This window comes from Aquarana catesbeiana, linkage group LG01 (assembly GCF_042186555.1).
Source record: "Aquarana catesbeiana isolate 2022-GZ linkage group LG01, ASM4218655v1, whole genome shotgun sequence".
NCBI classification, from domain to species: Eukaryota; Metazoa; Chordata; class Amphibia; order Anura; family Ranidae; genus Aquarana; species Aquarana catesbeiana.
In genome coordinates, this window is record NC_133324.1 from 201,592,604 (window position 1) to 201,606,786 (window position 14,183).

Below are 14,183 nucleotides of genomic sequence, written 5' to 3' on the forward strand. Positions count from 1 at the left end.
ACGTCCAGGATCAATTTCAGAGCTTTTGGATCAACACAAGGGTCTCTTTCAAGCTTTTCTAAGATTTTATTATTTGGCTTACATATGCTTTAAGAGAAAAAAAAAAAAGGAAGCACCTAAGATTATTGCATGTAGCTCGGTCCTACTATGCAAACATCTGTGCACCCTGGTATTCCTACATTTTTTTTTTTTTTTTCCTGCCTCACCTAAACCCTTCCATGATTAATAAGAGTGGCTTGTTAGTAAAGCTATCTACAGGCACTGGACAGTGACCAAGTCCCCATAGGTGTTCAAGGCACTGAACAGCTCTTTTGAATGAGGTTTGTACATACATGCATTGGGGAAATTTGTATATTTTTTGCCTATGCAGATCAGTACTGCATTCTCCAATCTGTTTTAGAGGAAAACCATAACGATCAATCTGAAAAATCCATCACGGTAGACATTTTTGGAACCTTATACTAGTGTGGGTGCCAACAAAAATTGGACTGGAAGGTTGAGTTGAGATATAATAATAAAAAAAAAAAAACACACATTAACTGGTTTGTGAGGGGTCCTGGCAGATGACTGGGCTTTAAAGAGTTCTCCTTTTCATGAAAATAGATGCAGTGTTAACAAATGCTGTGCAGCGTTGAAATATTGTCCTTAGTTTAAAAGCCTTACAATTCAGCCATGAGGGACATCGGCAAAGCCTGCCAGAAAAACCCCCAGTTGGGGTGATCAGCTTGTCCTGCACAAGTTTCGGGACACTCTAATAATCAGGAGCTTGCTCCAAGCATCCTTGGAGCGAGAGCGCTTACAGTATCTCACAAAAGTGAGTACACCCCTCACATTTTTGTTAATATTTTATTATATCTTTTCATGTGACAATACTGAAGGAATTACACTTTGCTACAATTTAAAGTAGTGAGTGTACAGCTTGTGTAACAGTGTACAGTTGCTGTCCCCTCAAAATAACGCAATACACAGCCATGAATGTCTAAACCACCGGCAACAAAAGTGAGTACACCCCTAAGTGAAAATATCTCAATTCGGCCAAAAGTGTCATTTTGTGTGGCCACCATTATTTTCCAGCACTGCCTTATCCCTCTTGGGCATGGAGTTCACAAGAGCTTCACAGGTTGCCACTGGAGTCCTCTTCCACTCCTCCATAATAATCACAGAGCTGGTGGATGTTCGAGACCTTGCGCTCCTCCACCTTCCATTTGAGGATGCCCCACAGATGCTCAATAGGGATTGGGTCTGGAGACATGCTTGGCCAGTCCATCACCTTTACCCTCAGCTTCTTTAGCAAGGCATTGGTCGTCTTGGAGGTGTGTTTGAGGTCCTTATGTTGGAATACTGTCCTGCGGCCCAGTCTCAGAAGTAAGGGATCATGCTCTGCTTCAGAATGTCACAGTGCATGTTGGCATTCATGGTTTCCTTGATGAACTGTAGCTCCCCAGTGCTGGCAGTACTCATGCAGCCCCAGACCATGACACTCCCACCACCATGCTTGACTGTAGGCAAGACACATTTGTCTTTGTACTCCTCGCCTGGTTGCCACCACACACAATTGACATCACCTGAACCAAATAAGTTTATCTTGGTCTCATCAGACCACAGGACATGGTTCCAATAATCCATGTCCTTAGTCTGCCTTTTCTTCAGCAAACCGTTTGTGGGCTTTCTTGTGTATCATCTTTAGAAGAGGCTTCCTTCTGGGATGACAGCCATGCAGACCAATTTGATGCAGTGTGTGGCGTATGGTCTGCACCAAGCCCTTCAACCTCTGTAGCAATGCTGGCAGCACTCTATTTCCGAAGACAAAGTCTGTTTACCAAAGACAACCTCTGGATATGACGCTGAGCACATGCACTCAACTTCTTTGGCCGACCATGGCGGGGCCTGTGCTGAGTGGAACCTGTCCTGTTAAACCGCTGTATGGTCTTGGCCACTGTGCTGCAGCTCAGTTTCAGGGTCTTGGCAATATTCTTATAGCCTAGGACATCTTTATGTAGAGCAACTTTATTTTTTTTTTCAGATCCTCCGAGTTCTTTGCCATGAGGTGCCATGTTGAACTTCCAGTGACCAGTATGAGAGAGTGAGAGCGATAACACCAAATTGAACGCACCTGCTCCCCATTCACACCTGAGAACTTGTAACACTAACGAGTCACATGACACCGGGGAATGAAAATGTGAGAGCACTGCGCATGTGCGGGTTTGAAATGCACCTGCTCCCAGGATGCTGGAAGCAAGCTCCTTGCAGTTGGAGTGTCCCGGAACTTGAGCAGTCTTTTTGGCTGGTGGGAAGTTAGGACCCTTCCATAGAACTAAGAAACCCCATTAAAAGAGAAACATTTCCTAATGTCACTAAAATACCATTACATTTGTTTTATATAAACTTTCCAGTGACACATCTTCTCTATGGTTACTTCTTTACGGATAATAGTTTGTACTACATTCATTCCCCTGCCAGACAATCCTATTCTGTATCTCAGCTTTTATCATATGCTTGCTTTAGTTCTTTTTTTTTTCTCTTCTTTTTTTTTTTTTTTTTTCTTTCAAAGCTTGTCTACGAGTTGTACATGATGTTGGCTTTTTTTCTGGATTAGTAAAAGCATGTATTTTACAGAAGTGGATTTATTTTCCATTAAAGACACTGCAGTGGAATGCTCTTGCTCTCAAGGGTCAGGCTCTCAAGAAGAGCCGAGTCAACGCTGTTTCGGTGCTGTCCTCCAATTCCGAAATTGCCCACTAAGATCCCCGCTGAGTCTAAGCATCAGAATTTCCCATCTATTTCAGGCAACAGCCTTTACACCTTCCGGTTGAAGAGCTGGATAATTTTTTTTTTTTTTTTTTTTTTTGCAACAGTGCCCTCTTTTATGTCCATTTTACTTCCTTTTTTTTTCCTTGTAGCTTTAACGGTAAATCTTCATTTGCATTCACATTCATTTAGTATGCCTCCTCTACCTGTAGATATGTTTCTAATCATATCTCTGCGTCCTCTCCTTGGATGTAAACTGACTGATGCCATTATTATCTCTCGGTAAAAAGACTATGGCTCCAAGCCCTCTACGGTTTTTGCCATTAGCTTTGCTGAGTATATCTGATTAATGATACCGGGATCCTTGTAGGTAATATTCTGCCACTGTCTAATGTTCTTCATAATGTACATTTTGCACACAGATCTGATATATGTGTGAAGTATGACTTGATATGATAAATAAAACATCATAAACTCTGTCACTATGGCTATGATCTATCATGAACATAACGCTATTTTGACTAGGATTATCAGACAGAAAATATTAGTCTTCTGCAATGTAAAGTGACACCTGTATCTTTGTATTGACACTTTATGTTCGTGTTGGCAAATGCAAAGCCCTGCAGTGTAATTTTCGCTCACTTTTGGTCCCATGACAACTTTCAGGGGGCAGCAAGTTGGGGTGAAGCTCTGCAATGGTGACACACACAACAGTAAACCATAAACAGGGGCTCTAACCCTTCCTCATTGTATTAAGATTAAGGCAACTAGCATTTATAGCATTAGGGAACTGTAATGCCAGTTTCCTTCAATTGCTGTAAGTGTGTCCAGCCTGCTGCAAAGCAGACACTGTCAGCGCTCAAGTGTTAAAAGCCATAGCGACAGAACTGGAATGGAAGCAGACAGGCTTGTTTATCTCCCTTTTTAGATTATAAGCTCCCATGCTCAAAAGCCTCCTAACCCTCTTGCTTAAATCACATTGTAACTGTACTGTCTACCTTTATTTTGTAAAGCACTGTGAAAACTGTTGAATCAGTTTTTTAACTTGGCTATTGTAATGTGCTTGGCAAGTTTTAGAATATTACTTGGCTTTAATACTGTGTGATGAATGTGACAAACACAGCTGGATTTCAAAATTGTCGGATTTTTCTAATATGATTATTTTGTATGATCATAAGCTCCATCTAGTGGCCACAGTAATTTATCTTCCGGATTGTGGTATTTCAGGAAAATATTGCATCATGGCCACTAGTTGGCATTTATGATCACAAGAGATAATCCTATTATTTCCCGGGTCAAGAAACCTGTGAAACGCTATCTACCAGTCGATTGTGGCTAGTTGACTAGTAGATTGCCTGCAGGGGGCATCAGCCAGTTGCATAAGCCGAGGCCTCTTCTAAAGTTCTGGCAAGAATGTCGGAGTGATACCAACAGCACTCCGCCTCTTATTCCTGGTTGCCGCTGGATTCACAGCATTAAGTAGCACTACTGCATTCAAGGGCAGTGTTACTGGGCTTAAGGATACTGGACACAATAGCATTTTTATGGGCACAATAGCAGCTACATTTGCACAAGAGCATAAAGATGCTATTGTGCCCATTAGGGTTGCATCGATACTAGTATCAGTGCCAATACCGAGCATTTGCACGAGTACTTACCTGCCACTACTGCCAGTCACGCTGGCAGTAGTGGCAGGTAAGCTGGCTGGGGCAGAGACGGGGACGCAGCCGCTATTTTCCCAATGTCGGATGTTCTGTCAGAACCGGCGACCCGTCGCATTCGGTAACGGAAGTGGCGTTCCGTCCTAACACTGTGATGCCCATCTTGGTACACCCTGCACTGCGGCCAAGTACAGGGTGTACCAAGATGGGTGTCGCAGTGTTCCGACGGAACGTCACTTCCATTACCGAATATGACGGGTCGCTGGTTCTGACAGAACAGGTCTATCTTGCCAGCAGAATCATTTACATATAAGTTGTCTCATTATGCCAGCCAATTGCTAATCAGTGCTGCATTTCATTGCCCATAAGTGGCGCCTCATCAGTGCCACCTATCAGTGCTGCCTATCGGTGCCAGTCAGTGCCACCCGTCAATACTGCATATCAGTGCCACCCCATCGGTGCCCATCACTGCTGCATATTAGTGCCTTCTCATCAGTGCCACCCCATCAGTGCCCAACAGTGCTGCATATTAATGCACCTGTCACATGACATTAAAAAAAGTATCGGTATCAGTGAGTACGTGGGGAAAAAAAAAGTATTGGTACTTGTACTCGGTCTTAAAAAAGTGGTATCGGTGCAACCCTGGACTGCCCATATAGATGAACAATAGTTGCCTTATAGGCACAATACAAAAAAGATGCTGTTGTGCCCATTGTTGGGGTTCAGGTCCAAGCGAGACCCATATAGTACAATAGCAGCTATATGGGCACAATGGCAAATAGATGATATTGTGCCCATATGCTGTTGTGGTGCTGTTGTGCAACTATATAGGCACAACAGCACCTATAACAGTAGGTTAGCTGCACTTTAGTAATAGACTATTTTATTCTGTGGGTTTGGTGCACTTTCAGAAAGCACACCAAAACTCTTGAACGCCTTGCTAGGGTATCTCGCTAAAAGGACTCTGTGCCCTGTGAGCTTTGATTTTGTTCAGGGAGATCACCTCTCGAAGGTTGTTTACCCCCTGTATTAGACCATATACAACAACTTTTCGTTGCAGATGTTTGTCACACTTGTACAGTGATTTTATAAATGGATCCCTTAGAGTTGTTGATCTGAAATGCACATTAAGTTTAGAAAATCAGATCTGTGTACTAGCTGCATATCCCTGCCTCACATATCGAAGACACTGGATCAGCATTGGGGGAACTAGCAGCAGTGGCAGTCTCTTTATTCTCTCGATACAGATTTTCCTGCACTTAAATGCGCTTTCAGCACTTCTAAGTGTAATGTAATTGCATGGAAATAACTGTATAAAAACCCACAAGCTGTGTGAAGATTTATTTCTATAATCTGTCATTTCTTTTCACAACTTTATTTATTTTTTCCCTGTAGACTCAGTGGAATCAGGAGAGAAACTTGTACAAGCAGCCCTGGATGCATTTGGACGGATAGGTAACCACTCACTTTATTAGCTTTTCTCTTCTCTTCTGTTTGGTGAATTATTGACAAATGCAAATGCAATAGAACTATTTTAAACAGTGTGTTATTTGATTTCAGTCATCTGCGTGTGAGCATCTGAGCGAATGATAAGCAAGAACATTGACGTTTTATGTAATTGATTTGCGGACCATTTCATTAATTTATGTATTGATGTTGTCTTCAGATTTCATCTTCCTCTCTATTTTTCAACGCTTTTAACAGCTTCTGAGCATAAAAGTTTCTCAGATCTATAAAAGTGATAATGCTGATAAAATGGTTACTTCTTTGATGGAAAGTCTTTTTCAGCAGAACTTAGCAAGTATTAGTATTTCTTCCTAAAAACAGTAGGAGATCAGTCCAAGTGGTAAGAGGAACATATGGGGATTAACAGACGACTAAGGCTAGGATAAAGACTATTGGTCTGGAATGGCAATTTAAACGTACCCAGCTTTCTTGGATTACACACATTATGTCCATTTGGTGTATGGCTTTTCCATCAATGGGCATTGTAAGGGCTCGTGCACACAGGTGTATTGGATAATCTAACAAAAAATTTTTGCCTGGAAGCCAAAGGTGTTGCGTACAGCCACCTGTACAAATGAAATGCAGGATATGGCTGTACGAGGGTATACTTGACTCCAAGTATACGCATATAGAGATGCAGTATGCCCCTACACTGTCTGCGTCTGTAAGCATTCCCATGTTTATGCTTGAGGCTGCATATTATTGTTTATAGCCACATCCTGTAATTCATTTGTACAGGCATTTTTCATTAAGTCCATTAATATGCTCGATTGCATGAGCCCTTTACATGGGGCTCAAGCTGAAAGGACAGGCTTCAGCCTTGTCTGTTCTTTTTTAAGACCTCTGGCTTTGCTGTTCCTTGCAAAAGCGTTTTTCTTCAAGGTATATCTAGCACGAGGCCCCCATTGCAGCACCCTATGTTTTCTTAGGGATCTCAGCTCTGTTCTGTAGAAACAACCCTTTGAACCCATCAGGGATATTCTTTTTGATGACCTCTCCTGCAATGTAGCCTTTTTGGTTGCTCTCGTATCCTTAAGTTGGTGGTTCTCTCTTGTGTGGAGCTGTTCCTCATTCTTCTCAAAGGCAAGGTTGTCTTACACCCAAAACCATCCTTTCCTCCCAAGATGGTATCAGTCTTCCACCTTCACAAAGGACATAGTCCAAAATAAACCTTTCTTCATTGCTTGAACGTAGTCAGAGCCATTAGAAGCTACGTTTCCAAGCCTTTTACTAGTGAGATGAATAAGAAATCTCATTGCTAGAGATTCAGATTCATCCGAGGAGTCGGATGAATCTGAACAATCCAAATCGGAGGATAGCCTTTGCTCAGACTCTGAGGAGGAAGATCCGGCCTCAGAGGGCAACTTATTCCTCTCAGACACACTTCTTAAAGCTATAGCCGACACGCTGTATTAGAACATTGTTTTCCTCTGGTGGGACTTTATAAGGCAAGAGTCTTCAAAAAGTATATCAAAAACATATATAGTTTATTTTATATAAAAAAATAAGATCATAACAAAAAAACATAGATACTAGAATAGGAAGGGAGGATGCTACGCAAAAGGTGAGGACAATAGCAATGTGCTTGTAAGGGTACAATGGTAAACATAAAAACACCACATCAACTGTATTGGCTGAAGTTTAACACACAAAAGCCCGACGCGTTTTGAGCCCTAATATTAGGTGTGAGATGATATATGATATAATATATTATTTAGATAGAGATAGAGATATAGAGAGATATAATCTCACACCTAATATTAGGGCTTCCATCTAATGTATGTGGTATTTATATAATAGGGATAGCAATCTGTAATATGCTTACCTATAGATTCATACAGGGTGAGAAATACTCCTAGCGTGAGTAGAAATCGCATAGAGGTCTAGCGATAGTGAGGAGTGATACTGTAACACTCCATATAACCAGGTCTCACAGCAACGAGGGAAGCACAATGGTTGGACACATCAGCATGCAATCGCTGAAACGAAAAAATGGAAAGGGTTGTGTGATTAGCTAAAATCACATGGGGAACAGCATGCAAAAACACTGCTGCATGAAGTGTCCCAATAGATGCAATCCACACTACACTATGTAAGTGGATGTGCATATGCTGGCATGATTCGCCTGCATATATGAGAATAACATGCAGATGCAGTGATAGGAATGGAATGATTACCTTAGGGAGTAATACGGCTAAACGACCTGTCCGACGCCTGTATAGGCATGAGACTGGCCGTCTAGAGCAAGTGGCTTATCTAGTGCAGCTCATTACTGACAGTATCAGCAACAGCTGGTGTGCAGGTAAGCGTCATAGGCAGTGGGAGGGGTCGCCCTCTGAATCTCCGGCATGCAGGCCCGCCCCCTGGATCCCACACACGAATCAGAGTGCAGAGGGAGGAAACATCCAACTCTGACAACAACTGACCCGTGCTGGGAGGGAGCCGGCATCCGCGCCGGGGACCCACGGCACGTGGTCGCCCCGGTAACGGAACAAAATATTGTCACGGTCCAGAGCGATCATGGGAACGGGAAGCCAAAAGTGCTAAAAAAAAGTGGCACATTGGCCCCCGTGCGCCGAGTGGACTGCTGGGGCACATACCGACCGTTCCTCCGGTGCGGTGTCAGTCCAGGGGCCAGATCCACAGCAGTGCACAACATCTGTGCCCAGGACTCTAAAAAAAGGGGAAAAAGGATATAGGAATTCACGAAGGGAGATGGTGAATAAAGGGAGACACAGGAAAAAATTAGGGGGAGCAGCAAATAGACATAATAGTGGCCCCCCTTTTCTATATTTATGGATTGGAATCTATTACATTGTCCTTCTCTATGCCCTAGGTAAAATAAATACACCCTCTACAACAGCTGTCATCAGTGGTGTCAATTTGCAGATGGTAGGACGCCCTTTGTGTCCTGCTGTGGGCTGCTTGTTCGTGCCGTGTCCTTGGTGTTAGCGCTGGCTCACGGGTCCCTTCCCCATCAGTGGCTCACTGTGCTCATTTCTGTTTTTAAAGTTGGATGCTCTCTAACTGTGGGCTCAGGAGTTAAATGATAACCACTCATCTCATCACCAGCCCCTGAAGAAGAAGTCTCAACCAAAATGTAAACCTCGAAACGCATCGGGCTTTTGTGTGGTAAACTTCAGCCAATACAGTTGATGTGGTCTTTTTATGTTTACCATTGTACCCTTACAAGCACATTGCTATTGTCCTCACCTTTTGTGTAGCATCCTCCCTTCCTATTCTAGTATCTATATGATTTTTGTTATGATCTTATTTTTTGATATAAAATAAACCTATATATGTTTTTGATATACTGTTTGAAGACTCTTGCCTTATAAAGTCCCTCCAGAGGAAAACAATGTTCTAATATATAGTCTCATAGGGATGTGGGAAAGCTGTCTTCTTCCACAAGGTCACCGTCACCACTCCCACTTAGCCGACACGCTGGGTATCAAAGAGCAAAAAGCCGCAGAACTTACACTACACGACAAGATGTATAAAGGACTGCAGCCCAGGAAACCTAGAACATTTCTGGTACACCAAACTCTCAAGGACATCGTCAAAGAGTGGGAAGACCGAGAGAAAAAACTCTTCATACCAGCAGCGGTCAAGCGCAGATACCCATTCGCAAACACAAACACCAAAACTTGGGCTAAATGCCCCAAAGTGGATGCCTTTCTGGCAAGAGTCACAAACAAATCCGACTTAGCCATAGACAACGCGGGTACCTTAAGCGACCCTATGGATAAGAAAATAGAAGCACTATTAAAGAGGGTCTGGGAAGCAGGGGCGGCAAACCTGAATCCAGCAATAGCTTCCACCTGCACAGCCCGCACCTTACTAATTTGGTTAACCCAGCTACAAGAATTATTGGAGAGTTGACACACCTAAAGAACTAGTAAAAACCATCCCCACACTGACCAGAGAGGCAGTCTTTCTAGCGGATGCCTCAGCCGAAACCGTGAGAATATCTTCAAGAACAAGCCGGGAGCAAAGAAGCGCTGGGAACAACAAAACAAAAAAGGCAAGGGTGAATTCATTATCAAGCCTCCTAGCCCAAAGAACAAAAAACAATGACTGTTTTAAGGTGGGGGGCAGACTCGCAGCTTTTGCCCACCAATGGAGGGAAGCAACGAAAAACAAATTCATCATACGCACCATAACAGAGGGCTATGCGATAGAATTTTCCGCCTGCCCCTCCAACCAAGTACCTAGTAACCATACTACCAAAGGACGAAAATTGGCAATGGCCTTTTTAGAGTTCCTGGAAAAATGTACTAGATCAGAAAGTGATTTGCCATGTACCTCAAGAGGAGGAACAAACAGGTTTTATTCCCATATCTTTGCAAAGAAACAACCATCAGGCAAGCCAAGGCTCATACTGAACCTCAAGCCACTCAACAGAGGAATAAAATACAAAAAAAATCAGGATGGAGTCTATTTGATCAGAAATATCCTACCACGGGGGACATTCATGGCCACAATAGATCTACAGGATGCCTACCTACATGTCCCCATAAAGGAGGACCATCAAAAATTCCTGAGGTTTGTATTTCAAGGGCCAGCAACCACTCTATACCTGCAATATACAGCTCTCCCTTTCGGCCTCTCTTCGGCATCCAGGATATTCTCAAAGGTAATGGCAGAAGCGATAAAGGTCTAAAACAACAAGGCATTGGGGTAATACCTTAGATCTATTATTCTTTGCAGATTCAGCAGAGACCCTAGAGAACAACCTGTGCACAAGTATGTCCTATCTGTTGTATACCTGGGCTATGTACTGGACTCCAGACTAATCAAAACCTTTCTAACAGAAGAAAAGAACGAAAAAATCAAGCAGGCAGTAACCTCTCTAAGAGGGACCAACGCCATTATTATCAGACCGGAAGGAATGGCAGTGCTAGGACTGATGACATCTTCAATCCCAGCCATCACCTGGGCGCAGATTCACATGAGACCTCTACAGAATTACATTCTGTCCCAGTGGGATGGCAACCACTCATCCCTAGACGAGTCCATTTCTGTTCCGACCCCAGTCAAACAAGCGCTCTAATGGTGGCTCACTCCGCTCCGATACATCGAAGGGTGCAGATGGGCTCAATCCAACCCGGTCAGGATTACCACCGATGCCAGTACCCTAGGCTAGGGAGCACACATGGAGGGCCTCTGCGCACACGGGAAATGGAACTCCAGATGGTCCCAAGCCTCCTCGAACATGAGAGAGTTAAAAGCTGTGGGGGAAGCATTCAAACCAGCTATACAGGGGAGAGACGTAAAGGTACAATCTGACAACGCCACGACAGTGGCATACCTAAACAGGCAAGGAGGGACAAAGTCCCAAAGCTTGATGAGGCTGATGGAAACAATCCTGCTATGGGCAGAGACAAACATAAGATCAATATCAGGCATCCACCTGAAAGGAACAGACAATACGCTAGCAGACTTCCTGAGCAGGAAGACCATAGAACAGCCGGAGTGGTCACTAAACCAAACAACCTTTGCACAAATCACACAAAGGTGTGGGTTACCCGAGAGAGATCTGTTCGCCTCCAAAGCGAACACAAAATCACCAACATTCTCACTGGATCCCACAGATGGCAACAGCAGAGTAGATGCTTTCAGTGAAATCTGGGGACGGCAGCTGTGTTATGCATTCCCTCCAACTGCCATAATACCAGAGAGCGCAACGGTGATACTAATAGCACCGCACTGGCCCCAAAGGGCATGGTTCAGCCACTTGAACCTCAGCATCCAACCTCAACTGACACTGGCGGACCGTCCAGATCTCTTATCACAGGGCCCAGTCAACCATCCAAACCACAGAATACTGAAGCTTTCGGCTTGGTAACTGAAAGGGTAAGACTTCAGAACAAAGGGCTGTCAGACAAGGTGCAACATCATCCTAGACAGCAGAAAACCCGTGACTAGGGCAATCTACAAGAAGGTGAGGAAAAAAGTTTGTCACCTGGAACAAAAACAGATTCCCGACAGAGGGATAATCCCAACAATTCTGGATTTCTTACAAGATGGAGCAGACAAAAACAACTCCCAAAGCACACTGAAGGTACAAGTGACGGCGCTCTCCTTGTTCATGGACACCAGACGTTCAGAGGATCCGCTGACAAAGTGATTCCTAATGTTGCTCAAAAGAGCTAGACCGACTAAAATGAACAGAACTCCAACTTGGGACATGTCCACGGTGCTTGGAGGGTTTCTCTCCTCCATTCGAACCAATGGAAGATAGGTCATACAAATATCTCACACTAAAAACGGCACTTCTAGTTGACCTGGTATCGGCTGGAAGAGTGAGCGAAATCCAAAGAAAAAGCTTGCCAGTCTTTCCTGCTACATTTATACACTTATCCCAGCATTTAACTATTGCCTGGAAAACTTTGGCATGGAAAGATTTACTCCTGAACCATCCTAGGACAGCCTGCTTCACTTCATTCACCGCTCCCACAGAAAGATTTGTCTCTTGTGCAATTTATTGACCGGTTATACGTCAATTATCCTGGATCAAGTGTTCCACACTCTGAAAGTTCACAGAAATGACTGCTGTGTGCTGGGAACCACTACTGCTGGGATTGATGCTGATGGAGGTATGACCATCTTTATAATGTTTACACCATTCAAATGTCCTACTGTGGTTGAGCGTCTCATCACCATACTTTGCTTGAAGTCTTATGTAGACATCCACAGATTTTATGCCTTCATTCACTTGAAACTTCATCACCACATGCTGTTCCATACAGGCACTAACACTGTTGTCTGCAACCTTAAATAACAGTGTCTGGACTGGCCCGTGACATGTGCGCCGCCTATCGGACACACCTGCCACTTACTACCGCGTAAAGTACCGCCACACTAGCATCACGTTTTTTACCTGTAAAATTGAAAGTCCCGGTTTGACTTAAACGCCCCTCGTATTTTGGTTATTTCTTATGCACCTTTTGGTAACATGATCCTATATTACCCTGTTTAGTGCTTTTGTTCCTTCTAAAGAGTGACAGTTATCAAACTCTACTTCTTTTTACTGTTATAGCATTGCAATAGAGGGGATGTTATTATCGTAGTATAGATATGATTACACCAGGAGGGGAGGATCGTTAACTGGACAGCTGACAGGCAGGAAGGGGGCAGGAGGACACAGACTTGAGATCAGGGCTATGGATGACTGAGGCATATAAACTGACCGCGGTGTCAGAGCTCAACAGCCATGATAAACCGTGGTCAGTTTACAGGGGGGGAGGGTATAGCCAGGTCGTATTAGCCAGGTATTTTAGGTGATACGGTGGGCCAAATTACACAGCACAAGCACTGTGCTGTATAACATGCTTTAAGGGAACAGGATCTTTTTTTTTTTTTTTTTTTTTTTTTCTTTTTTGGGTAACAAACGCTTTAACACATTTGTAACTTGGATGAGTTGGGGTGCGCTTTTTGGTCCTAAAGAGGAAACCAATTAAAAAAATTATTATGTTACGGTTTATTATTGTTTAAGAACCAGTGTATGGCAGCCCACACTAGCAGAAGACATGTTGATAAGACAGAGGAGTATGTCTACAACACTTCTTTGTTGTTGATTTAACCTAATGACCCTTATTGCAGACTGGACGCTATTGTTTTCTGTTCAAATTGACAGCGGTAGTAGTAGCAAGTCACAGAAAGCTTGAATTCTTGTTAATATTCATTGTCTTTATAATAACCAAGTATTTGCTACAGTATATGCATTGCGTAGGCCTGCCCTTGTTCTGCAGGGACCTTCTTTCACTTGATATTCAGATCATCCACTTGGTAGTGTCAGAGGAGGTCTGAGTCACACACTGCTTGCAATATTAAAAAAAAAAAAAAAAAAAAAGAAAAAAAAAGTGTTTTGTGTTACTGGTATTGGGGCTGTTATATTCCAGATACAGAGAAGTTTGGCAAACGCTAAATTTACCCATCTGTGGCATTGAATATCTCCAGAGCTGAAGGTTTGATCATTTTTTTTCTTTTTGCTCACTAAGCTAGGGTTGAGTGCATTTAAAGAGAATTAACAAAGTATTGTTCAATCATCAAGCCCATGCAATTTACATAACATAAAACAAGGTCTTCAAAGCTTCCTGTAGTGAAAAGTGATTAGAACACCCCTGTGTTTTGGCTACTTACATCTGTTGTTGACAGGCTATGTTTAATATCTTTTGAATGGCAAAAATGATGGTGTCACTAAAGAGGCTGTTTCTTAATTACTGCAATTCTTTTGAATGTTGAAGTCTCCGCATTCCTAAGGGA

The 14,183-nt window shown here is 43.2% G+C and overlaps 1 protein-coding gene across 1 annotated transcript in view; it reads left to right on the top strand.

Moving 5' to 3' along the window:
* Window positions 1-14,183, top strand: part of HSD17B4 (hydroxysteroid 17-beta dehydrogenase 4) — a 516,553-nt gene that overhangs the window by 87,429 nt on the left and 414,941 nt on the right. Inside the window, exon 4 of the mRNA XM_073624673.1 lies at window positions 5,805-5,864. Within this exon, the coding sequence (XP_073480774.1) occupies window positions 5,805-5,864 (60 nt within the window). The remainder of the gene's footprint in view (window positions 1-5,804; window positions 5,865-14,183) is intronic.